Source organism: Diaporthe citri, assembly GCF_014595645.1.
Source record: "Diaporthe citri strain NFHF-8-4 chromosome Unknown scaffold_3, whole genome shotgun sequence".
Lineage (NCBI taxonomy): Eukaryota > Fungi > Ascomycota > Sordariomycetes > Diaporthales > Diaporthaceae > Diaporthe > Diaporthe citri.
This window is the reverse complement of record NW_025064848.1, coordinates 4,724,809-4,750,325: the sequence shown is the minus strand read 5'-3', so window position 1 is coordinate 4,750,325 and position 25,517 is coordinate 4,724,809. Positions and strand designations below refer to the sequence as shown.

General features: G+C 29.7%; 3 protein-coding genes across 3 annotated transcripts; 1 reads left to right on the top strand and 2 right to left on the bottom strand.

The window, feature by feature from the left end:
• Positions 1–342: 342 nt before the first annotated feature.
• On the bottom strand, positions 343–2,077 carry INS49_008825 (uncharacterized protein; the record flags this gene model as incomplete). The annotated part of the gene is made up of 2 exons (XM_043169562.1): positions 343–1,482; positions 1,571–2,077. 2 exons carry the CDS (start codon positions 2,075–2,077, stop codon positions 343–345), a joined length of 1,647 nt encoding a protein of 548 aa, XP_043027242.1.
• Positions 2,078–3,324: 1,247 nt separating this feature from the next.
• Positions 3,325–4,154, bottom strand: INS49_008824 (uncharacterized protein; the record flags this gene model as incomplete). The annotated part of the gene is made up of 3 exons (XM_043169561.1): positions 3,325–3,862; positions 3,965–4,004; positions 4,097–4,154. The coding sequence occupies 3 exons, from the start codon at positions 4,152–4,154 to the stop codon at positions 3,325–3,327; spliced, it is 636 nt and encodes a 211-aa protein (XP_043027241.1).
• Positions 4,155–4,856: 702 nt separating this feature from the next.
• INS49_008823 (uncharacterized protein) lies at positions 4,857–6,730 on the top strand (the record flags this gene model as incomplete). The annotated part of the gene is made up of 3 exons (XM_043169560.1): positions 4,857–5,902; positions 5,964–6,267; positions 6,326–6,730. The coding sequence occupies 3 exons, from the start codon at positions 4,857–4,859 to the stop codon at positions 6,728–6,730; spliced, it is 1,755 nt and encodes a 584-aa protein (XP_043027240.1).
• Between the last annotated feature and the right edge of the window lie 18,787 nt (positions 6,731–25,517).

The following is a 25,517-nucleotide window of genomic DNA, read 5'->3' as shown; positions in this document are numbered from 1 at the left end:
GTGCTCCGCGATCTGAGGACCCAAGTGTCGCGGGCCGCCCACAAAAGCTTGTCCCATGTCCCAAAGTCTTTGGCGTCATGGCAGGAACAAGATTCGAAAATTAGGTTGCTCGGGGCATTGATACGGTAAAACGGATGGATTCAAGGGCCAGCCCCCTAGGGCCGACGGCCCGGACTCGGCAATCAGACATATCCGAGCTCGAGGCCCTTCCCACTGCCAATTGCCGGAGCAACGACTGCAAGGGAGCCTTTCATATTTACATGCATCCGTCTCCTATCACGGGGCTAATAGGAACGAGGCGCATAGTCTATCCTGAAGTCACGCCCACGAAGCCGCCAGCTATTATTCCTTGCCCAAGCCCAGCAGTACGAGATTGGCCACGTTCATTGCGGCGATAATCAACCAGATCACCGCCGCGATGATGACAACCGGTATCGAGTTGGCCATCTTCACGTTCTCCGGGTCGTCAGACCGGTTGCGGTCACCGGGGGCGTCGTCATTCTCGCCCTCGACGGCGAAACGAGCCCTCCCCGGTAGGACCTTCATGTACTTGTTCATGCAGGTGAAATAGATCAGCGGCGCCGACACGAATGGTAGCACGACGCTCAGAGCGACCTGTGACGCGTTCAGTGCCGTGTCGAGGCCCTCCCTCCCAACGGCACCGGCGATTATGATGCTGGGGGTGATGCTCATGGAGCGCGTGATGAGCCGCCGGAGCCAGGGGCGCATGTTCCACGACAGCGCGCCCTCGCTGACCATCTGCCCCGCGATGGTGCACACGATCCCTGCGGAAACGCCCGAGAGCAACAGCGCCAGCGCGAAGAGTATGCCGGCACCCCTGCCCAGGCTCGCGGAAAGCAGGTCATGGATGGCGAAGATGTCGTCGTTCTGCGCCTCGTCGGACCGGTACAGGGATGCGCCGGCAATGATCAGGATGGCCGAGTTGATGAAGAGGGCAAAGGTGAAGAGGGATGTGGCCAGTTCGACGATCGAGTATTTCATGCAGTGCCGGATCGCGCGCAGGGAGGGAATGTAGATGCTCTTCTCCGAGTCCTCGTTGATGGACGACGAGTTCGGGCCGCCGCCCTCGGGCATCAGCCCCTTGCTGACGTCGTACTCCCTCAGCCGAGCCTGGACAATGCCGGAGCCCAGGTACAGGCTGTGCGGCATGACCGTGGCGCCCAGGATGCCGCAAGCCTGGTACAGACCCTGCTGCTCAACGATGGCCTTGGACGGCAGGTAGCCTTGGAAAACATCGGCAACCGCCGTGTCGCGGATCAGCGACATCTGGATACAGAAGCAAACGACGACGGCGAGCACGAGAAGAACCACAAAAGACTCGAAGGCGCGGAGTCCACGCATGGAGCCGTTTGGGTTGTAGAAGAGGAGGATGATCATGACATCCAGGATAGAGATGGCACAGCCTGCCACCAGGGGGATCTGCGGGATGAGCAGGTTGATGGCTATCGCTGTGCCGATGACCTGCAAGTGCCGAGGCCGTCATCAGTAAAACAAATCTCCGGGTGGGGGGCGGGGATCTCCGCAGGGACGTTTTCACGAGTAGACTCACCTCTGCCAGGTCGGTGGCGATGATGGCTATCTCGGCCATGGCATACAGGGCATAGTTCAGCCAGCGAGGCAGAAAGGCACGGCAGGCCTCGGCCAGGTTGAGCCCGGTGACGGTGCCGAGCTTGACACAGAGGCCCTGCAGGAAGATGGCAAACACGTTGCTCAGGAGCACTATGAACAGCAGGCGGAAGCGGTACGAGGCGCCGGCGGCGATGCCGGTGGCGTAGTTGCCGGGATCTATGTAGGCCACCGCAATCATGAAGCCCGGGCCGACGAACTTGCCAAAGGTGAGGACGGCCTCGCGGACGATGCCAAGGACGGAACGCCGGCCCCGGTGGCTGCCCAGAGAAGGCGTCGGTGTCGGCTGGTGGCCCCCGGCTGCCAAGACAGCGGCCGTCGTCGCCGAGGCCGGGTGGACTGCCCGCGTCGACGGGGGGCCACCAGCGTCGGTCCCTGAGGCCTCACCCGTGGCTGCTGAAGAAGAAGGGCTAGGTGAGGAATTGTCCATAGCCCTGGCTATAGCCCGTGAGGATACTGGTGGCGATGCTGCTCGAGCCCGTCAAGGGAGTGGGAGCCAAATTCCACAACGCCCGTCGATGCTGAGAGTGTGAAGAATGCCTTTATCTTCCCATGAAACGTCCCGACGTGTGCACTCAGACAGATGTGCGTACAGGGTTGTGTCCCGAAGGTGTCAACGATTCTGGGGCGTCTCGATGCCGAGGGCTCAACGGGCGAAATGGATGATCAGGAAGGGTGCCTGTCCCGTGTCAGGGCGGCACACAGCTGGGCAGGCTCACTGTGCAGTCTCAACTCGACAGTCGAGGGCGTGGTAGCTGGTCCTGGTGCTGACGATGCTGCCGCTGCTGCTACTGCTGCTTGCTACCGCTGCTGTTCCTACAGACAGAGAGTGTCGCCATCGCCAGGTCGAGTTGCGGCCCATGCACGATTTTAAAAGCACCGGCCGCTCCTGGGGGGGGGGGGAAGGTGGGTGGGTTGCAGAGCAATTAGAATTAGTCCCCTTGTAAAGCACAGCAGTAGTACACGGGGCTATCAACAAGCTTGGCCCAGCCGTTCGTTAGTGGATTCTAGAATCACGTAACGGTTTCTCCCGGCCCACAGAGGTGTTGTGATTTGACTTCGTCACCACTGCTGCTGCTGTAATCCGCCGGGTCCCAGTGCCGAGGGTACGGGGCAGTGCAGCCACTCAGCCGGGATCACAAGCCGCTACCCAGCCGCCAGTCCGCGTCCGGTTTTCGTGGGTTTTCTCTTATCTTCTCTCTTGTTTTTCGTCTCTTCCGTTCCCTTTGTGCACGCAGCAGACGGGTGCACAAAGGCGTCTAGACTGCCTTACTATCTAGTATGTATGTACAACAAGGGGCTAGCCCAAGGTCGTGCCTCGGGACCGGCTTGGGTGCCGCTGTGGTGCCGGTCTGTCAGCGCGGTGACCTGCCGGCTTGGCCCGACTCGCCGAGCCTATCGCCAACTTATTAACCCCTGTGTCCTGTCTGAGTTCATCCAGTCCAGAGTCACATGTCCGCAGTGTGTTGGATACGCCCGTTCGACCTCTTCTTTCCTCGCTGCCCTGCCATACCATGCTCTACATCGCTCACGCTAAGCAGCCCAGGTCTCTCTCATCTGCCCCTTCTACTCTGCCCTCGCCCCTCGCCAATCCTCGCCACAGCTCAAAAGTTACGACAGGCGCCACACTCATAGATGCCCGGGGTAGCGCCCGCTGGAGAACCTCCTCAACTGCCGCTATTTCTGCTTCTTGCCCTCGACCTTGTTCTTGGATGTCCTCTCCTGCTCTCTCTTGGCGTATATTCCCGCCGTGAATGGGTTCTCGTACTGCAGGGCAACGAGGTAGACGGTGAGCACCCAGGCAGTCAAGAGGATCCCCGCCGGCCGGCCGTACAGCAGGGCGGACCCCAGGAAGCTCATCGTAGAGCCGTAATACATGGGCGCGTCGCAGACGCTGAAGGGGAAGCCGGTGACCATGTCGTCCATCAGGATGCCGAAGTAGTCACCCAGGAAGGTGCCGGTGATTCCTAGGGCCCACGTCGACGTGACGACCAGGATGTTACCACCGGCGATGAGGGCGTAGCCGAGGTACTTGGCGGCGTCGGTCTCAAGCAGGGGGTGCGGGGGCTGGTGTCGGAGGGCACGCTCGTAGAGGAAGTCCCGGCACAGGCCGAGGCCGAAGATGGTTGTGGCGAGGGCGTAGCATGCTGTTTGAGCGTTGCCGCCGAATGCCTTGGTCATGAACCGGGTGCGATACTCGCGCCGAGCGACGATGCTGCGAGGGACGGGGTCAGTCCCTCAGTCAGGCACATACACAGATACGGACATCGACACTGCGACGCTGGGGAAACAATCTCACAGAGGGGCACCAACTCACTTCCAGAACGTGGGGTTGAAGGCAATCGCCGCGGCAGAGACTAATACGTCGAGCTCGAGTCGTCAGTCAGGAAGGATTGGGGTGCCGGCTTCCAGCCAAGGTTGGTTGGGTGGAGGAGGGGACATGACCAACCGAATAAGCTCTTTTGGCTGAGGTCAACCAGCTGGTGTTGTTGGACAATTGGGGCCATCTTTGAGGGTGACAGGAATGTGTGGGGGGGGAGGGGGGTGGTTTCCAAATGGTGAAGCTCGATGGAGAGAAAGAGGGATGAACTGGATCAGAGCTCTCTGGCATTTGCCTTTGGGAAGCTCTCCCGAGTAGGGTGTTTGTCTCCAACCTCCCCCTGGCCCCCTCCCCCTCCCCTCGCTGTGTGCCGCTCCCCGGCTTTAGCCGCCTTCAATAAGGGTTGCTGGAGAGAGCCAAGGGTTGTCAATCCCTACGTCATTGGCGCTCGTACTAGAAGTATACTGTGGTGCTTGCGCAGGTACGTACCCTGAGCTGAGTAATCGATAGATAGCAGGGGCAAGGGGTCCGGCCGGGTGGTCATAGCTCCACGGGAGTGTGCGAACGAACCACATAGACTACATCGCAATCCGATGAGCCCTCACCTGTCCGGCAGACGTTTCAGACAGCAGGGCACATACCACGCCGCAAGTCCATATTTTACCCCTTCTATATAAGTAAATACTGGACCACGGTTGAGATTCGGGGCTCCTGCAGACAGGGGGAGGACATGAAGGGAACAAGACAAGACGCGACGCGAGACACACAAAACCCCGTCAGCCGCACATAGTCTGTCTGTCTGCCTTCATATCTGTCCTGCTGGGCGGGCTGTCTCAACACCAGGCCACCACCCGCGCCGCTGCATCGCGCCATTCCCGTCGCCATCACCATGCCTCCCAAGAAGTCGTCTGCAAGGTCAAAACAGCCCCCCAAAATAGACCCAGACTCGTCCTTCACCCCCGAGTCCTTCGAGAAGGAGCTCAAGAACCTGGCCGCAAAGGCAAAGGACGAGACGTGGGCCAGGTGGCTCCTCGAGCAGGCCTCCGTCTACCTGAGGTCCTCCCTCCTCCTCGGCCTGGCCGCCGTCTACGCCAACGTCTCCGAGCTGGCCTTGTCGCCCGTCTACGGCTCCATCCCCGTGTCGATATGGCACGACAGGCTCGTCATGGCCGCCTGCTTCGTCGGCTGGGCATGCAACCTGCACCTTGGCCGCATCCTCCCCGTCAGGATAGCCTACCTGCTTCCCATCGTCGCCCTGTACATCCCCGTCGCCCAGTTCTTCCTCTTCAAGCTCAGCGGCACCCTCACTGCCTACCACGGCCCCTTGATCACCGAGGCCCTCACACTGGCCCCGCTCATCGTCTTGTCCGTCGCCTGCACCGCCACCTACCTTGATGGGGCAGACCTGTCCGCCCTGCCCGGCTTCATACGCGATGCCTCGCCCGGCATCGCTTCCTACTTCTACTACAGGCTTGTCGAGAACCTGTCTGCCGGCCTCCTGGCACGGTACATCGGCAAGGCCATCTTCCAGACCCGCGTGGTCCTGGAAGCAATCCTCGGCGCATCCTACGCCCTTTTCGCCCCTTCCAAATTCCTGGTACTCACTCTGCCCGCATTGCTGCATACTGCCTTCTTCAACACCCATGTCATGACGTCCATGGCGACCAGGTCTTTGAATAGCACCCTGCTGGCCAACGACTGGATACTGCATGACCGGAGGGAGTCCCTGACTGGCTATATATCGGTCGCGGACAACCTCAAGACGGGCTACCGGGTCATGAGGTGCGATCACAGCCTTCTCGGCGGGGAGTGGGTCCGATACAAGGGCGTGAGAGTCGCGGAGCCCATCTATGGCGTCTTCACCATGCTCGAGGGAGTGAGGCTTGTTGAGGTTCCAGAGCCGGTCCCCGACAGTGAGGCCAAGGCCCTCGTAATGTGAGAAAATCCAACCCTGCGCTGATTTTTGCGCATCTGTTGCTAACTGTTACGAAACCAGCGGGCTCGGCATCGGTACCACACCGGCAGCCCTTGTGGCACATGGTGTAGACACGACGGTGGTCGAGATTGATCCTGTCGTGCACGAGTTCGCCTCAAAATACTTCCAGCTCCCGTCCAACCACACGCCCGTCATCGCGGATGCGGTCACTTATACGGCAGACCTGGTCAACAAGACAACCGACCAGTTTGATTACATAGTCCACGACGTCTTCACTGGTGGCGCCGAGCCCATAGCGCTGTTCACGCTCGAGTTCCTCCAGAATCTCGAGGCGCTCCTTAAGCCCAATGGCGTCATCGCTATAGTATGTTGCCTGCTCGCGCTGCCCTCTCCCGGCTGTCGACGCTGACCTGTCATCTCAGAACTACGCCGGGGATTTCGCCCTTCCACCGCCCAAAATCGTTGTCCATACCATCAAGCAGGTGTTTCCATCCTGCCGTATCTTCCGCGAGAACCCTCGTGACGAGGATGTCATCGAGAAGGAGAAACGCGACTTTACAAATATGGTAATCTTCTGCGTCAAGACCGACCGCCCCGTTACGTTCCGTAAGGCCACCGCCGCGGACCTACTCCAAAGCCGCACCCGGGAGCACTTTCTTGTACCCAAGCACGAGGTTACTGACAAGGACTTTATGGCCGTCGAGGAGGCCAGCGTTCTGAGGAGTAATGATACTGCGGCACTGGCTAAGTGGCACGAGAAGAGTGCTCTGGGACACTGGGAGGTCATGCGAATTGTGCTGCCGGATGTCATATGGGAGCAGTGGTAGCGTGTCGAGGTGCGATGGCTTGGAGTCATGTGACGGCGAAGCTATATACCACTGCCTGAATCCCAGAATGTGCTCTGGAATCATGATGTTTGAAAAGGGTAACAGCTCTGGCCATGGTACAGTGTTTGCAGCCTCGTCTCCAGCCGGGGACTAACGTACCTGTGGGCACAAACTTCTCCTGTCATGAGACCACAACTAAGATAGAGATGCTGTAGAGCCGTCCATGGCCTCCATTTATCCGCAAATATAATAAACATGTGTCTTTCTCCTGTTGGGAACTTTCCCTATCCTCTGTTATGTAGGAGGTCGCCAGATCTTGATGCGTGGTCACAGTCCACGATGTATACATGCTACTCCCACAATCTCATCGAGAACTCGTGGCCTTCTAGGTAGTTCATTAATCAGGCACCATGTTACACACGGCGAGAACGCCCTCAAACTGGTTAGCTCGGTCAGTTGGTTCGAAGCTGAGTGTCAGCCAACACGGTTCAACAGTTATGATGACAGCAGTCGTAATACTCAGTGTATGGAACACGAGGGCTGCAGCTGCTTCATCCTCTACTCTCTAGCCACAAATTTCTCCCCCCTCCTTGCAACAATCCTTAGGTTTTTGGTCTCTCCAGAGTAGCATCCATGTTTAAGCACAGCCTATTCGTATTTATGTATAGACAGTGACCTCGATATTTCTACCTCTGGTAATTCCTACCTGGAGATGGCTGTTCCAGCTCCTGTAAGCCTATGCTCCTCGACAGTGTATGGTTTTGCTTGTGTACCGGTTCCGAACTGGGTTGAAGATGAACGGGAACGGAACGCACCCTGGATCTAGAGACTCCAGCACTCCACTCACCCAATTGATTGTGAGGCCGTGGTACACGTGTGCGAGCACCACGGGCGCTGTTTACGCAGGCTTTCATCCACCAGTGAAACATTGCTGCGAAGACAGGTGTGTATACGTTGATCATTACACCGGCAAAAGCGGAAACTACCGCGACAAGAAGAACAAAGCCGAGGACGGGGTTCATGGCGGGCACGATGGCGCTGTGCATGGTTCATGTGTCAGGTGGGTGATTATGACTCGGAATATATGACTGAATATAGCAGACTGAAGCTGAAGCTCAGCCGGAAAAAGTCCCAGGCAGCAGTTCGGATGATCCAGTGGAGAAGGAAGGGCGGCGGTCGAACGAAATGAGGCGAAAGCCAGATCATCCAGATGCCTTCGCTTTCCTAGCCGCAGATCTATTCTTCTGGTAACCGTCCTTGCGACTGCCATCCATACTCGCAAGCTTGTTTCCTCAAGGGCTGCTTTCAGTATTGTGCATTCTCTTAACTCCGCTTGGAAGTACATCGGCAGCGCGTACACCTCCGCAGCAACAACTTCTATTCCCAATCATCGGTCCCATCCAGGAGGGCTCAGTTGGCGCCCGTGTCAACGATCCAGGGTTCGCCTTTCTCTGTCAACTGGTCCAGCCCCATGCTCTGTCGTTTAGGTTATAATATCCGTTCAGTATCTCTCAAGACCCACGCAGTATATAAAAAAGAGTATTAAATATAATAAATAAGTTTTTCTTAAAATACAGATAATTTTAAATTAATAATATTTTAATTTAACCTTACTATTATATGTTAATCATTTAAAGATATATAATATATTATAAGCTTTTTTACGTTATTTAATGTAAAGCATTAATTTTAAAGTTAAACTTATAATTTTAAATTATAATAAAAAAGATATAATTAAATTAACGGTATATTTTTATATATATTAAAAACGGGCAAACCCTAGGTAAAATAAAAAGGCCGCTATTTTATTAATCCCTTAAAGAAAAAAAGAAAAACATTAACGTAAAAGGAGAAAAATAAAGGAAATAAAGAGAAAGAGCTTTAATTAAAGCATAAAGATTAAAAGAAGTTATTTAATAAGATTAAAGATTTTAAAAAAACTTTAATTTTTAATTTATTTTTAAAAATTATTTAAAAAAGAATATAAGTAAGTTTTATATCCTTTTAAATATATTACAGCTTTAATTATAATTAATCTTTTTTAAATTATTCCTTATACTTAATAATATACCCCTTTTTAAATCTTTTGCTTAATAAAGGAAGTAAAAGATTGCTAAAAATTAATATAAGCTTTAATTAATATTATTTTATACCTTTTAATTATCTTTTCTTATTTTTAAAAATGCTTAGCTACTTATTTATTTCTAGCTTTTTTTTACTTCTTTAATAATATTTTAGCTTACTTAATTATTTATATTTTCTTAAATTTATTAATAATCTTATCTTAATTATTAAAATTTAATTAAATAATAAATATAAAAATTAAAGTTAAAACTTTTAAAATATTAATAAATTTAAAGGTTTTAATATTTTTTAATATTAATAATAATTTATTAATAATGCCTTTATTACTTAAGCTTTAATTAAAAGGGTTAAGATTAATAAAATTTAATTACTTATTAAATTAATTTATATTTAAATCTTTATTATTAAACTTATTAATAATACTTTTCCCTTTTTTAATATACTTAAGTTAACTTTATTCCTTATTTATATTTATAATTAAAATAAAGGATTGCAAAATATTTTTATATATATTAAGCTAAGGTTTCTTAGCTATATTTAAGATTTCTTAAGGTAAGGCTTAAGGCTTAAAAATATAAATAATAAGAAAAAGGCTTAATATTAATTTTAAGATATAAATATTAATTCTTTATTATATATTATTTCTTAATAATTTCTTAAGCTAAGCTTTAAAATATATTAATATTTATAACTTTTAAAGTAATTTTCTTTTTAAATATAATATTTAAATATAATTTTTTAACTTAATTATTATTTATTATAAGCTAGCCTTAAGTTATTTATTATAAAGTATTAAAATAAGGTTTATATTTAAAGTATAAAGGAAGAGGTTTACTCCTTATTTATACTTATATTAAAGCTTATTTTTATAAGATTAAAGCCCGTTAATTAATTATAATAAGCAAAGCTTAAATTATAATATATCCTTTTTTTTAAGTTTTTTAATAAGCTTAAAAGCGTAATTATATAATAAAAAATAAAGGACATTATAATTTAATTATAAATTAAATATTACTTTTTGCTTAATTATTTAATTTATTATGGGCTAGCCCTGGGTTGTTTGCCGTAAGGTGCTTAAATAAGGTTTATATTTAAAGTGCAAAGGAAGAGATTCGCTCTTTATTTATATCCGCGCTAAAGCCTATTCTTATAGGGCCAAAGCTTGCTAATTAATTATAATAAGCAAAGCTTAAACTATAATATATCCTCTTTCTTTAAGTTTTTATAATAAGCCTTAAAGGGCAGCTATATAATGAAAAATAAAGAATATTATAATTTAATTATAAATTAAATATTGTTCTTTACTTAGCCATTTAATTATATTTTAACGCTTTTTAAATACATTAAAAGCCTAGCTTATTTTTTATAATTAATATACTTTTAACCCTTATAATTTAATATATTAGCTAAAGTAAGCTAATAAAAGATAATTATTTAAATATAAGCTAATAATAAAATTAATAATATTCTTATAATTCTTTAATTTAAGCCTTTTATATAAACTTTCTTATTTAAATCCTTAAAACTATAAATTTATTATATAATTTATAATTAATTAATGCTTAATTATAAGCAATTTACTTTATTAATAAAAAATTCTTAAACTTTAAGTATTTTATAATATTAAATTAATTAATATATAGCTAGCTTATTTTAAATTTAAGCTAGCATTATATTAATAAAATTTAAGCCTTACTTTATAAAAAGATTTTACACTCCCTTAAATAAACTCTTTTTTTTTATTAATTTTAATTAATAAAAGCTATAATTTTATTTTTTTATAATAATTAAAATAATTATGCTTATAATAGCTAAGCTAGCTATATATAAAATACTTAACTTTACTTATTAAGATTATTATAATATTAATATTTATTAATTTATTATTTTAAAATTAAATATTATTCTTTTTTATTATAGCATTAAAAACATTATTATATTATTATAAATTAAAATAAAAAGCCTTAAATATATTTAATTACTTCTTATAATTAAGCTAAGCTTTTATTATAAAGGTTAAGCTATTAATTATTAATAATATTTTATATTTATTTAATTAACTTTAAGCCTTTATTATATAAGTTAATTAATTAAATTAAGCAAGAAATTTTATTATTTCCTTTTTATAATATTATTACAATATAATTAAGCTAAGCTTAATATACTTTTATTTAAAAAAGTTCTTAAGCATAAAGTAAATCTTTATTAAAAAGCTTTTTAGTTATTTCTTAAATATTTTTATAAAATTAATATAAAATAAAAATTAATTATAATAAGTTCTTAATAAATTAAATATATAAAAGAATTAAGCCCTTTTAATATTAATTACCTTTTTATTTATTATAAACTTAATCCTTATTTTTATTAATTAAATTATTAAATATTCTTAAGTTAAAAGTTTTTTAAAATAAAAAAAAGCATAATAAGCTATTATTATTCTTTTTAAGTTTTATTATATTAAGTTTTATATAATTACATTATAAATTTATAATATAAAAAAACTTTAAATATATATTATAAGCTAACCTTAAGTTATTTATTATAAGGTATTTAAATAAGATTTATATTTAAAATATAAAGAAAGAAATTTATTCTTTATTTATATTTATATTAAAGCTTATTAATTAATTATAATAAATAAAGCTTAAATTATAATATTATTAATAATTTCTAATATAATAATTAAGTTAATATATTTCTTAATTACTTTTATAATATTAAAAAATATAATAAGATAATTAATAAAAGTTTAAATATAGTTATTTATTTTATTAAATTTAAATTAAAAAGTATATATTTAAGTTATAATGCTTATAATAGCTTAATTTAATTATAATAATATTATTTTAATTAAGATAAACTTAACTTAATTATATTTTTTTTATTTTTAATTCTTTAATTTTTTTTAAAAAAGGCTTTAATAAATCTAACAATATATTAATAATAAAATATTATATTATTTTAATAAATATTAAGTATAATAATATAATTAATTTTATTTACCTTATTTTTTAAATTAACTTTTAAATATTTATATGTAATTTAATAAATAAGCTTATTTTAATTATTATTTTTATCTTTTAAAGTTAAGTTATTTTAAAATATAAAAATTTTAACTTTTTTTTATAAATTATATATATTTAATAATAAAATATATATATAAGGAAAATAATAAAATAATAATTATTAATTAATTTTCTTTAATAAAAGTTTATAAATAAATTTTAATTATAATAAAATAACTTTTTAATTAAAAAAAATAATATTTTAAAAAAGTTTAAAAATTATTAAATAAGAAAAAATATTAAATATTTAATTTTTAACTTTCTTCTTTTTTATAATATATTTTTAATATTATAAAGATTTAAAATAAAAAAAACTTTATATTATTTTATTAAATTTATAAAATTAATAAGCTTTTTTAATCTAAGGTATATATTAATGCTTAAAAGGTACTTTTTAATTAAAATTATTAAATTTTATAATTTATAATTTAATTAATATTAAAAATAATAATTAATTAAAAGTTAATTTGTTTTATATTTTATTAAAATGAATTTTATTTATAATAATTTTTATTTTAAATAAATTTTTTAAAAAATTAATACTTTATTTTTATTTAAAATTTTATTAATTTTTAATATTAATAATATTTAAAAATTAAAAAACATTATTAATTATATTATTAAAATTAAAAAGAAATATATATAATAATATTTATAAAATTACCTTTACTTTTAATAATTAATTTAATAAATAAAATAAATATATTTATATTTATTAATATTTCTTATTATAATAAAAATAATATTTATTATTTATTTTTTCCTTTTAAAAAAATATTATAATTTTAATTAAAGTAAAAAAAATAAAAAAAAAATTTTAATATAAAAAAGATAAAAATTAAATAATAAATAAAAAAAATAAGTATTATAAAGATTTTATATACTTAAGAATTATTATATAAATAATTAAAAAAGTATAATTTTTTTAATTATTTATAATATTATAATTATTTTATAATAAGTATAATAATAATAATTATTAAAAAATACTTAAGCCTTAATATAATAAAAAAAAAGTTTTATAAAGATAATTATTATAATTATTAATTATATATAAAAGCCTTTAAGAAAAAAAAAAGAATAAAAAAAAATTTAAAATATTAAATATATTAAATAATTAAAAAACTTAATAAAAATTTTAAATAATTTACTTTTTATAATTTATTATAATAAAAAAAAGAAAATATTCTTTTTATTTTTTTATTTACTTAAATAATTCTTTATTAAAAAAAGTATTTAATAAATTTATATTTTTAATTAATAATAAAATAATAATAATTTTTTTTTAAAAAGTTTAGCTTAATTAACTTAAAAGCTAAAAATATTTATTAATAATTAATAATAAAATTTATAATTATTATTTAATTATAATAATAAGTTTATAATTAATTAAAGCTTAAGCTTATAACTTAATTTTATTAATAAAAGTATATATTTTTTATTTTTTAATACTTAAACCTTTCTTTTTTTTCTTTAAAACCCTTTTTCCTTTTTTTTTTCTTAATCTTTTTAAATTTTTTTTTTAAATTTTTATTAATACTTAAAATCAAAATTAATATTTATTTTTATTATTATTATTATTATTATTTTAATATATTATTAAATAAAAGTTAATTTAATACTTAAAAATTAAATTAAATACTTTTCAAAGGAAAATTTTAGCTTTAATTAAACTTTATAACTTTTCTTTTCTTTTTAAATTATAATTAAGTAATTTAATATTAATTTCTTAATTATTAAGTTTAAAAATTAAAAATTAAGATAAAATAATAATATTATTTTAATTTTAATTTTATGGGAATAATGGGTGTCGTTTGTATGGAGGACTGTTTGGAACTAGGCAGCTTTAGCCCGTTAGGATGCCTAACAAGCAGCAGCCTTAACGCTGCATATAAAATAGCTAGCATAATTAAGCCTTCTACCTTCCTTCCTTCCATAATTAACAACAATTAACTACTATACCAACTAAACATTATATTGCAATATATAATTTAGCTAATATTAATTAATAATTATAAAAATAATTATAAATTAGCAAAGCTTAAAGAAATAACCTTTTAATTATACTAATTAGCATTATTAACATTATAAATTTACATAGCGTAATTTATAATAATAATAATACTTAATATATAAAAAGGTAGTTATTATAATAAGAAACCATAACAAACTCCCTTACCCTTAATATATATATATTTATTATGCCTTAAATAACCTTAATAATAACTTTCTAATTTAATGGCTATAATTAAAAGAATTAAATTAATATTTATTCTTATTAATAATATATTTACTTATATCTTATTATATAAATAAATATAAAAAAAGAAATTAATTTATTTTTTAATAGCTAAGTTATAAAAATAACCCTTAATTTCTTTATTTTCTCTTAATACTACCTATTTCCCCTTTTCATTACTTTTTTCCTAAATTAAATACAGCCTTATTATTACTTTATTAAAATAATAAGAAATAATAATAATATAATAAATATAGCAAGCAATATTGCTAGCTAAAATAATTCATTAATATTAACTATAATAAACTATACTCTTATACTTAAAAGCATTATTAAAACATTTAATCCCTTAATATAAATAAATCCCTTAAAATCCCTTAACAGCAAATAATACTTAAATACCTATATTTAAAGCTAAATCTAAGCTATAATATATATATTAAGTAATAAGGTATATAAAGCGTTTATTAAGAACTTTTATAGCTAAATTAAGTTAATATTTAAGCAAATTAATAAAAACTTATTATGCATTATTAAAAAAACTCTTTAAGTTAAAGGCATTTATACTTAAGGAATAAATACTTTAAAAAGACTTATATATATCCTTAAAGTATTAAATTATCCTAAATAGCTAATAAATTAAAAGTAAAAATACCGCACTATATTTAAAATTAATTAAATTTAAAACTATAATTTAAGTACTTATATTATCCTTAACTTTAATTATACCTTAATAAAAGCTAAGAAACTACTTAATAATAATAATTCTCCTAATCTTAAAATATTTAAACCATTTAGCTTACTTAATAATAGCAGCAAAGGTAGTAATAACTCTTTAAGACCTCTTAATTCATTAAGAAGAAGTAATAATCTTCCTTTAGTTAATAACTTTTATGCAATATATAATCATTATACCCTCTTACCTTTAATAAAAATAAAGAACTTTTTACTTAACTTAAATATAGCAATTAATTTAAATAAATATTATTATAAAAATAAAATATTTATTAAAGAATTATATAATATTCTTAATAATAAAATCATTTTTTTTATAAGGCTTATAGCAACTTATAAATATAGCTTTAATAATTTAAAGCAGCTTTTTTATATATACTTAAGAAATTAATAAAGATATATTATATTTAAGTTATTAATTAAGAAAACTTATTTATTTAAGCATATAAGAAACTTAAAAATTATTTTAATATAAATAATAATTACTATAACTATTTTATAAATTAAAATATTTTAACCTTCTTTACTTTTTAATAAAGGAACTTAAATAAGAGTTATATAAATATTTTTTAAATGCTTATTAATAAAAAATAGCTTTGTTATAAAGTATTTAAGTATATTACTTATAAGGATAATTCTTTATAAAATATAATTTTATAAGTAATATAAGGCATTTTTAAATTTTATTATATTATTTTAATAACGCTAATAAATATTAAGTAGCTTTACTTTATCTTATAATAATATATTAAGGCATTAAAGGCTTAAAACTTTATATTATAATATATAATTGCAAGAAATGATTAATAAGCTTATAAATAAGGTTATGCTAATAATTATAATAACTAAAATAATAATAATTTAGCTATTATAAATATTAAAAAGTAATATTATCTTAATAAGTAATATAATAATAATAATTAATGCTTAAGGTATTCTTAACCTCCTTTTAAGGGGTAATGGCTTTTAATTAAACTTTTACCTAAGCCAGCCCTATTAATTTAAAAATAGCAATTATAATAAAGAACTTTATAAAAGTAGCTATAATAGTGAATATTAGCTTAGTAAAGGTAATAATAGCAATATATAATGCAAGAAGAAAAAGTATTTTATATACTATAAAAAGAAATATTAATTAATAAATTACTTACTTAAAGATTAATAATATATTAAAGCTATATATATTTATATATATAAGGATATTAAATAATAAGTTAATAATAATAAGTTTAATATATTCTTTATTAACTTTAAAGATTTTAAATTTAAAGTTATTAGCATTATAATAACTTTAGCTATTAATAATAATAAAAAGGGATATATTTATTATACTTTTTTTATAAATTAAGCCTTTCTTTATAACTTTTTTAATAATATAAATAGCTTTAATATTTACTTTAACTTTAAAGATTATTTAATAGTAAAGATATTTATTATTTAAAATTAATACTTTTATTAATAATATTAAGGCATTATATTAAATATAAATATAGTAATGTTTTTAATAATTAAATATAAGCAATTTTAAGCTTTGCAATATTAAGTATTTTTTATATATATTACGGTTTGGGCTTTGCTCATTATGATTAATTAGTGGGCTTTGGCTTTATAAGAATAGGCTTTGGCGTAAATATAAATAAGGAGTAAACCTTCTCCTTTGCACTTTAAATATAAACCCTATTTAAATACTTTATAGCAAATAACCCAAGGCTAGCCTATAATATATATTTAAAGTTCTCTTATATCATAAACTTATAATGCAACTATATAAAACCTAGTATAGTAAAACTTAAAAAGAATAATAGCAGCTTATTAAGCCCTTCTCTATTTAAAGGAACTTTTATCTTAAGAATACTTAGCAACTTAGCTAATAAAGATAAGAGCTAAGTTTGCAATAAATAGGAAGGCAATTAGCATTAAAAAGGCTTAATTCTTTTATATATTTAATTAATTAGGAACTTTTCGCAATTAATTTTTACCTTATATTAATTTTATAAAGATATTTAAGGGGCAGCTAAAAAGCTTTTTAAAAAAGGTTTACCTTGCATTTAAAAACCCTTTTAAGTAAAGGCATATTAAGCTTAGCTTAATTATATTATAGCAATGCTATAAAAAAAGGATGGTAGAATTTCTTACTTAATTTAATTAATTAACTTATATAGTGAAGGCTTAAAGTTAGCTAAATAAGTATAAAATATTATTAATAGCTAATAACTTAATTTTTATAGCAAGAGCTTAGCTTAATTATAAGAAATAGCTAAATATATTTAAGGCCTTTTACTTTGCCTTATGATAATATAAGGGCGTTTTCAATGCTGCAATAAAAAAAAATAATACTTAACCTTAAAATAGTAAAGCAATAAATATTAATATTATAGTAATTTTAATAAGCAAAGTTAAGTATTTTGCATATAGCTAACTTAGCTATTATAAGCATAACTACCTTAATTACTATAAAAAAATAAGGGTATAACTTTTATTAATTAAGGTTAGCAAGGGGAAGGAATTTATTTAAGGGGGTATAAAATTTTTTTTATAAGGTAGGGCTTAAAAGTAATGCTAGCTTAATGCTAGCCTAAACTTAAAGCAAATTAACTATATGCTAATTAATTTAACCTTATAAAAACCCTTAAAATTTAAGAAATTCCCATTAATAAAGTAAATTACTTATAATTAAGCGTTAATTAATTACAAATTATATAATAAATCCATAATTTTAAGGTTTTAAGTAAGGGAGCTTATATAAAAAGCTTGTATTAAAAGATTATAAAAATGCTATTAATTTAGCCGCTAGCTTATGCCTAAATAATTATTTTTTATTAGCTTACTTTAGCTAGCATATTAAATTATAAGGGCTAAGGCATATTAATTATAAATAATAAGCTAAGCCTTTAATATAATTAAAAGATGCTAAGGTATAATTAAATAGCTAAATAAAGAATAATATTTAATTTATAATTAAATTATAATATCCTTTGTTTTTTATTATATAGCTGCTTTTTAAGGCCCATTATAAGAACTTAAAAAAAGAGGATATATTATAGTTTAGGCTTTACTTATTGTAATTAGTTAGTAGGCTTTAGCCTTATAAGAATAGGCTTTAGCATAAATATAAATAGGGAGTAAACCTTTTCCTTTGCACTTTAAATATAAACCTTATTTAAATACCTTACAGCAGACAACCTAAGGCTAGCTCATAATAATATACTTAAATATTATATAAATTAATAAAGCATAAGTATAATTTAACTTAAGCTTATTTATTAAGTTACTTAATATAGTATAAGTTAATACTTTAATAAGGTTAATAATATTTTATATTATAAATAAGCCTATTCCCTTTCTTCTTTATATTTAAAATATAAATAAGAATTCTCTTTTTTTTAAAATATTATTAATAAGGTAATTTAATAAAAAGATGGATATTTAAAGAAAACCTTCTTAATTATTTAAAAGTAGGGATATTTATAGATTTTCCTTAATATAGAAAGTAATAATATGCTAACAATATTTTTAATAAAAATCAAGCTTTAATAACTTTATTATAAGTTTAAATACCCTTTAATTAACTATTTTTCACGCTTCCTTATTAATGCTAATTATAATAATATTAATTCTTTTATTTTAAAAGCAATTTTTAAGTTTTATTATTATTATTAACTTTATTTTATAATATTATAATGTTTTAAGTTTAACTTTTAAAATAATATTAACTTTAATTATAAAATTATTATAAATATTATATATTTACCTAGTTTGCTTATTTTATAAGTTATTAATTTAGCAATTTTTTTTTAAGCTAAGCGTTTTCTTATCTTTCTTTTTATAAAGGATATATAAAAGGCTATTTAGTAATGCTAAATAAATATTTATTTAAGACCTTTAAACTATATTATTTATAATATTAAAATTAACTTTACCTTAATAAAATTTTAAAGTATTGCATAAATTATAAGCATTACTTATAAGTAAATATTAGTAAAGGTATATTAATTTATTAATAAAGTTAAGAAGTATTATGCTTTGTTTTAATAAGCTTTTAATATTCTTTATATTAAACTTTTAAGGACTTATATTAAGGAAGTTATTTTATAAATAGCTATTAAGGCAGTAAATAATATAATTAGCCTTAATAGCATTATTTTAATACTTCTTATCTTTAGCGTATATTTAAGACTTATAAAAGACTTTATATTAACTTCCTTAACTTTTAAGAAAGTAATAATTATTTAAAAAGTTATAAGGAAGCTATATAAGGTTTATGCTAAATAATAAATTAATATAGCTTTAAATACTTATAATAATTTAAATATTATAAAAGTATTAAGTCTTTTATTATAAAGTAATATATAAATATAATAAAAAAAGCATAGTTAGTAAGGATTATATAAATTACTTAGCATTAATAAATATAACTTTATATTAAACTTTTTAAATAGCTTAATAATCTTTTAATTAATATTAATTTAATTATATTATTAAGATAAAAATAATAAAGATAATATTTAGCTAGTTTTTAATTTAAATAATGCTATTAATAAGCTTGTTTAATTTAAATTAAATTTAATCTTAATAATATTAAAACTGTTATAACCTTAATAATATAAACGGCTTAAGGGATTAAAGAATAAATTAAAAGAAATATATCTTACTTAGTAAAAGGTTAAGAATTATAATTTTTCTTTAAAGCTTTAATATAATGGCATAATTAATACCTTAAATAACTTATTTAAGGAATTTAATTATAAGAAAATTATAAAGTTAATTAATAATAATATATTTTATTTTAAATGCTTTAATTCTAAGATATATAAAGGTATTTAGCTCTTTAAGTTATATATTATTTATAAGATTAAGGGTAAAATTAAGAAGCTATATAAGAAATTACGGCTTATTATTGCTAAATATAATAATAAGGATAAGCATAATATCCTTATATAGTTTTTAATTATTTAAAAAGTTAGCTAAAGGCTTTTAATTACTTTAGCTCCATTCCTTTTAATATAAGGCTTTTAATTAAAGCTTTAAGATATTATTTAAGCATATCCTTAGTTAAAGTTTAAGCTTAAGCAACTTATTTTATATTACTTACCCCTTATAATTTAAGATAAATACTCTCTTAAAACTATTATATAAGTTATTAAATTATTATATAGCATTACTAAATTTAATATATATTAATAAGCAACTTATTATAAGTTTTATTATAATAATTTAAATATAATTATTTTAATATATAATCTATACCTTTTAATTATAAACTAGGAAAAGGATATTTTTATTATTATTACTATGTAAATTAATAATATATTATCCTTTAATACTTTAGCATTCTTAAAGCTAAAAGAATAAAAAATTAAGAAAATAAATATTTAATGCAAGCTAAAAAAAAATACTTACCCTTAATAAGTTATTTATTTTTAATAATATAATTATAAGCATTTTTAATAAAGGTACTTTATATCTTTATTAAAAGGGCTAAGGTAAGAAGATTATACCTATTAATAGCAAGGCTAATAATTATACTTAATAATATATAAAGCAATATATATAAGGAGCATACCTTACTTTTATTTATTAATTTAAGGTAGCATTTAATTTATTAATAGCAGCTTAAATTTAAAAGCCTTTTTATAAGAATTATAATAAGCTAAATCGCTAATTATAATAGCAAGTTAATAACCTAAAGCATAAACTTTAATATATACCTTTAAATTTATCTTAAGCTAAACTAATGATTTTTATTAAGGGCTTATTTATTAATAATAAGAACCTTAGCTTATAAATTAACTTTATTATTATACTTATAAATAAAATATAAACTTAATAAGCTTTTAAGTAAAATATTAAAGGTAATATTATTTATTAATCCTTAATAAAGTGTTAAAAAGTAACTTAAAGCATTTTAGCTTTAAAGATTTATAGCATAATTAATGGCTTTAATATAGCTATAATACTAGCGGCTACTTTATGCTAAATTACTATATATTTAAACATTATAATAATTCCTTTTATAATATATATTAATTTATACTCCTTATATAAGTGCTTAGTTAAGCTTAATATAAAAAAAAAGCGCTTTATAATTAACATTATAACTCTTTAATAATTATATAAAAAGCATAAAATCTTTAAATGTTATGGGCTAGCCTTGGGTTGTTTATTGTAAGGTATCTAAATGGGGTTTATATTTAAAGTGCAGAGGAAAAGGTTTACTCCCTATTTGTATCTATGCTAAAGCCTATTCTTATAAGGCTAAAGCCCATTAATTAATTATAATAAGCAAAGCCTAAACCATAATATATCCTTCTTTTCCAAGTCCTTATAGCAAGCCCTAAAGGGTAGCTATATAATAAAAAATAAAGAATATTATAATTTAATTATAAATTAAATATCGCTCTTTACTTAGCTATTTAATTATATCCTAGCGCCTTTTAACTACGCTAAAGGCTTAGCTTATTATTTATAATTAATATACCTTAGCCCTTATAATTTAATATATTAGTTAAAGCAAGTTAATAAAAAATAATTATTTAGGCATAAGTTAATAATTAAATTAACGACATTTTTATAATCCTTTAATATAAGCCTTTTATATAAGCTCTTTTACTTAAAACCTTAGGATTGCGAATTTATTATATAATTTATAATTAATTAATGCTTAATTATAAGTAATTTGCTTTATTAATAGGAATTTCTTAAATTTTAAGCATTTTTATAACATTAAATTAGCTAGCATATAATTAATTTGCTTTAAGCTTAAGCTAATGCTAAGCTAGCATTACTTTTAAGCCCTACCCTATAGAAAAAGTTTTATGCCCTTTTAAATAAACTCCTCCCCCTTATTAGCCTTAATTAATAAAAGCTATACCTTTATTTTTTTATAATAATTAAGATAATTATATTTATAATAATTAAGTTAGCTATATATAAAATACTTAACTTTACTTATTAAAATTATTATAATATTAATATTTATTACTTTATTATTTTAAGATTAAGTATTATCTTTTTTTACTATGGTATTAAAAATGCCCTTATATTATTATAAAGTAAAGTAAAAGGCCTTAAATATATTTAACTACTTTTTATAATTAAGTTAAACTTTTATTATAAAAGTTAAGCTATTAATTATTAATAATATTTTATACTTATTTAATTAACTTTAAGCCTTTATTATATAAGTTAATTAATTAAATTAAGTAAGAAATTTTATTATTTTTTCCTTATAGCGTTATTATAACGCAATTAAGCTAAATTTAGCATGCCTTTGCTTAAAAAAGTTCCTAAACGCAAAGCAAACCTTTTTTAAAAAGCTTTTTAGCTGCCCTTTAAATATCTTTATAAAATTAATATAAGGTAAAAATTAATTACAAAAAGTTCTTAGCTAATTAAATATATAAAAAAATTAAGTTTCTTTAGCGCTAATTACTTTTTTATTTACTGCAAACTTAGCCCTTATCTTTACCAGCTAAGTTGCTAAGTATTCCTAAGATAAGAGTTCCTTTAAATAAGGAAGGGCTTAACGGGCTGCTATTATTCTTTTTAAGTTTTGCTATATTAAGTTTTATATAATTATATTATAAATCCATAATGCAAGAGGACTTTAAATATATATTATAAGCTAGCCTTAAGTTATTTACCGTAAGGTATTTAAATGGGGTTTATTTAAAGTATAAAGGAGAAGGTTTACTTTCCATTTGCATCCACGCTAAAGCCTATTCTTATAGGGCCAAAGCCCACTAACTAATTACAATGGGCAAAGCCTAAACCATAACATTAAAATCCATTAAATTGCTAAAGATTACAACCTAGCTAACGCCTTTATAAAGAATACCCTTAATAGCATTCTTTAATGCTTTATAAATATAAATAATATTATAATTAAGATGCAAAGTTATATAAATTACGGCTAAAAAGATAAGACGATTATTTAAATATAGCAAAAAGTTAGGAAAATTATAATATATTAAGGCTTAAACTTAAATTATTAAAGTATAGTTTAATAACTTACTAGTAAACCGCGTTAATATAATCTTAAATATTATTATTATATTATATATTATAAAGTTATTATATTAATATTAATGCAATTAACTTAAGTATATATATTATGTAATTATAAAAATAAAAGATTGTTAAAAGTTTTTAATAAGGAATAATAAAATAACTTTCTTAATAAAAAGCAATATATAACAAAAGTATAAAAGTTTAATTTATATTTATTAATTACTTATAAATTATTTTATAATGCAATATAATTAGCTAACTTTAAATTATATCCCTTTTAAGGGCAAACCTTATATTTAAGATTTTTATAATAATGCTTATATATTAAAGGTTTAAGTAATAAGGGTTATTACTATCTTATGAGTACTTAAGTTGCTAGCTTATATTTAATAAGCGTTCTTAATTAGATTTTGCAGTTTAATACTTATATATTAAAATTAAGAGTATTGTTATTTATTAACTTAATTAATAATTTTTATCTTATACCTTACTTTTTCCTTTATTTAAATACCTTATTTACTAATCCTTATAACTTATTAACTCCATTTACTCAATCCTATCAACCTATCCTTTAATCACACTTCTTAATTTCTTTATTTAATATATAGCATTAAGCATAGTAAAGGTTAGGCTAAGCTAAATTAGGAAATTTTAGTTATTTAGAAATTAAATAATTACGTTAGCAGTTTAAGGGTTTAGTTTAATTCTTATTTAATTTAAGCATTATAAGCAATAAAAGCATAAGTTTATAAAATGCATTATAAATAAAATGTTTATATAATAATTACAACCCTTTAAGCTTTTTAATTTTATATAATTAAAACGTTTTAATGCATATATATACTTAATTAACTTTTGCTTATTAATTATATACTTTAATAAATTAATTAATCTTTAACTTTTTAATAATAATTTAGGCCTTTTTATATGCTTGCCTTTTATAATAATATGGCGTAGCGGAATGATAGCGTACTTGTAATTTAACTTGTATATATAATTAATTAATTGCCTTTTAACCTTAAGTTTAATTTAACTTAATACCTTTCTTTTTTTTATACTTTTTAAAGGTAGTATATATTTATAAAATAAAGACTATTAGTGTGAGAATAATGGGTATTATTTATATAAAGGATTATTTAGGATTAGGTAGCTTTAGCCCGTTAAGATACCTAGCAGGTAATAGCCCTGGCGCTGCATATAAAATAGCTAGCATAGTTAGGCCTTTTACCTTCCTTCCTTTTATAGTTAATAATAATTAACCATTATACCAACTAAACGTTATATTGCAATACGTAACCCAGCTAATAAATTTTTAAGTAAAATATTAATTAATTAATTTAATTTTATTTTATTTAATTTTCTATATAAAAACTTTTATATAAATATTATTATTAATAAAGAAATTTATATTTTTTTAAGCTTTAAAATTTTTTAAATAAAAATAAAGTTATTAAAGATTCTTTATATATAATATTTATAAATAATATTTAAATTTTTAAGCTTATTAAAATAAATATAAATTAATATATTATTTAATAGCTTATTAATTTAATAAATAAAAAAGTTATTAAAAATCTTTTCTTTCTTTTTTTTAATTTTTAATAAGTATAATTCTTTTTTTATTTCTTTAATTTAATTAAAAGTAAAATAAATATTATAATTATTAAAATTAAAAATAAAAGCTTTTATAAAAAGTATATATTCTTACTTTATAATTTTTAAAAGCATTATTATTAAATAACTTTATTTATTATTTTTTATAAATATAAAAATAACATTCCTTATAAATATTACTTAAAATAAATAAAAAAAACTTTTTATTAAAAGATAATAAAAACATATTTATTATAATTCTTTTCTTTAAATATTAATTAATTAATAATTTTTATAATAATACTTATATTAATTATATTTATTATATTAAAGGGTATAAATATACCTTTAATAAATATAATAAAATATAAAAAATATAAAAAATTATAATATCTTCTTAAATAAAATAAATATTAACTAGGTTAACGTATGTTGGTTAATAGCAGACTGATTGTATTTAAATTGGCTATATAAAAGGAAGGAGGGTTGCGGCCGTAGGCTGCAGAACCTTTCTCTGGCTATAAACTATTTAGGGGTGGTTACGTGCTGCCGCACGTAACCCTTGCCTGCCGGTGCTTTAGTGCCAATTGCCCATAGTGCCTATTGTGCCCAGTGCTGCTATCCCCCTATGGCACGCCCATAACTACAATAAAAAAATATATTACTTTTAATTATTATTATTAATAAGAATTTATAATTAAAAGTAATAATTAATTTTAATATAATTTAAAAAAATAAATATTTTATAATTTAAAAATATTAATCTTAACCTTATTATTTTAATTTTTTCTTATATTTAAATTAAAAATAAAAAAAATATAAATAAAAAATAAAAATTAATTAAAATATAATATATTAATAATAAAAAAATAAAACTTATTAAAATTAATTATAATAAAATATAAAATAATAAAATTATAAAATAAAAAAAATATAATAATTTTATAATGCATTTTTTAAAATATTTAATTATAACTTATTTATATTTTTAAATGTTAAAATTTATAATAAATAATCTTAATTAAAAATTAAATAAAGTATATAAAGATATAATAAAATA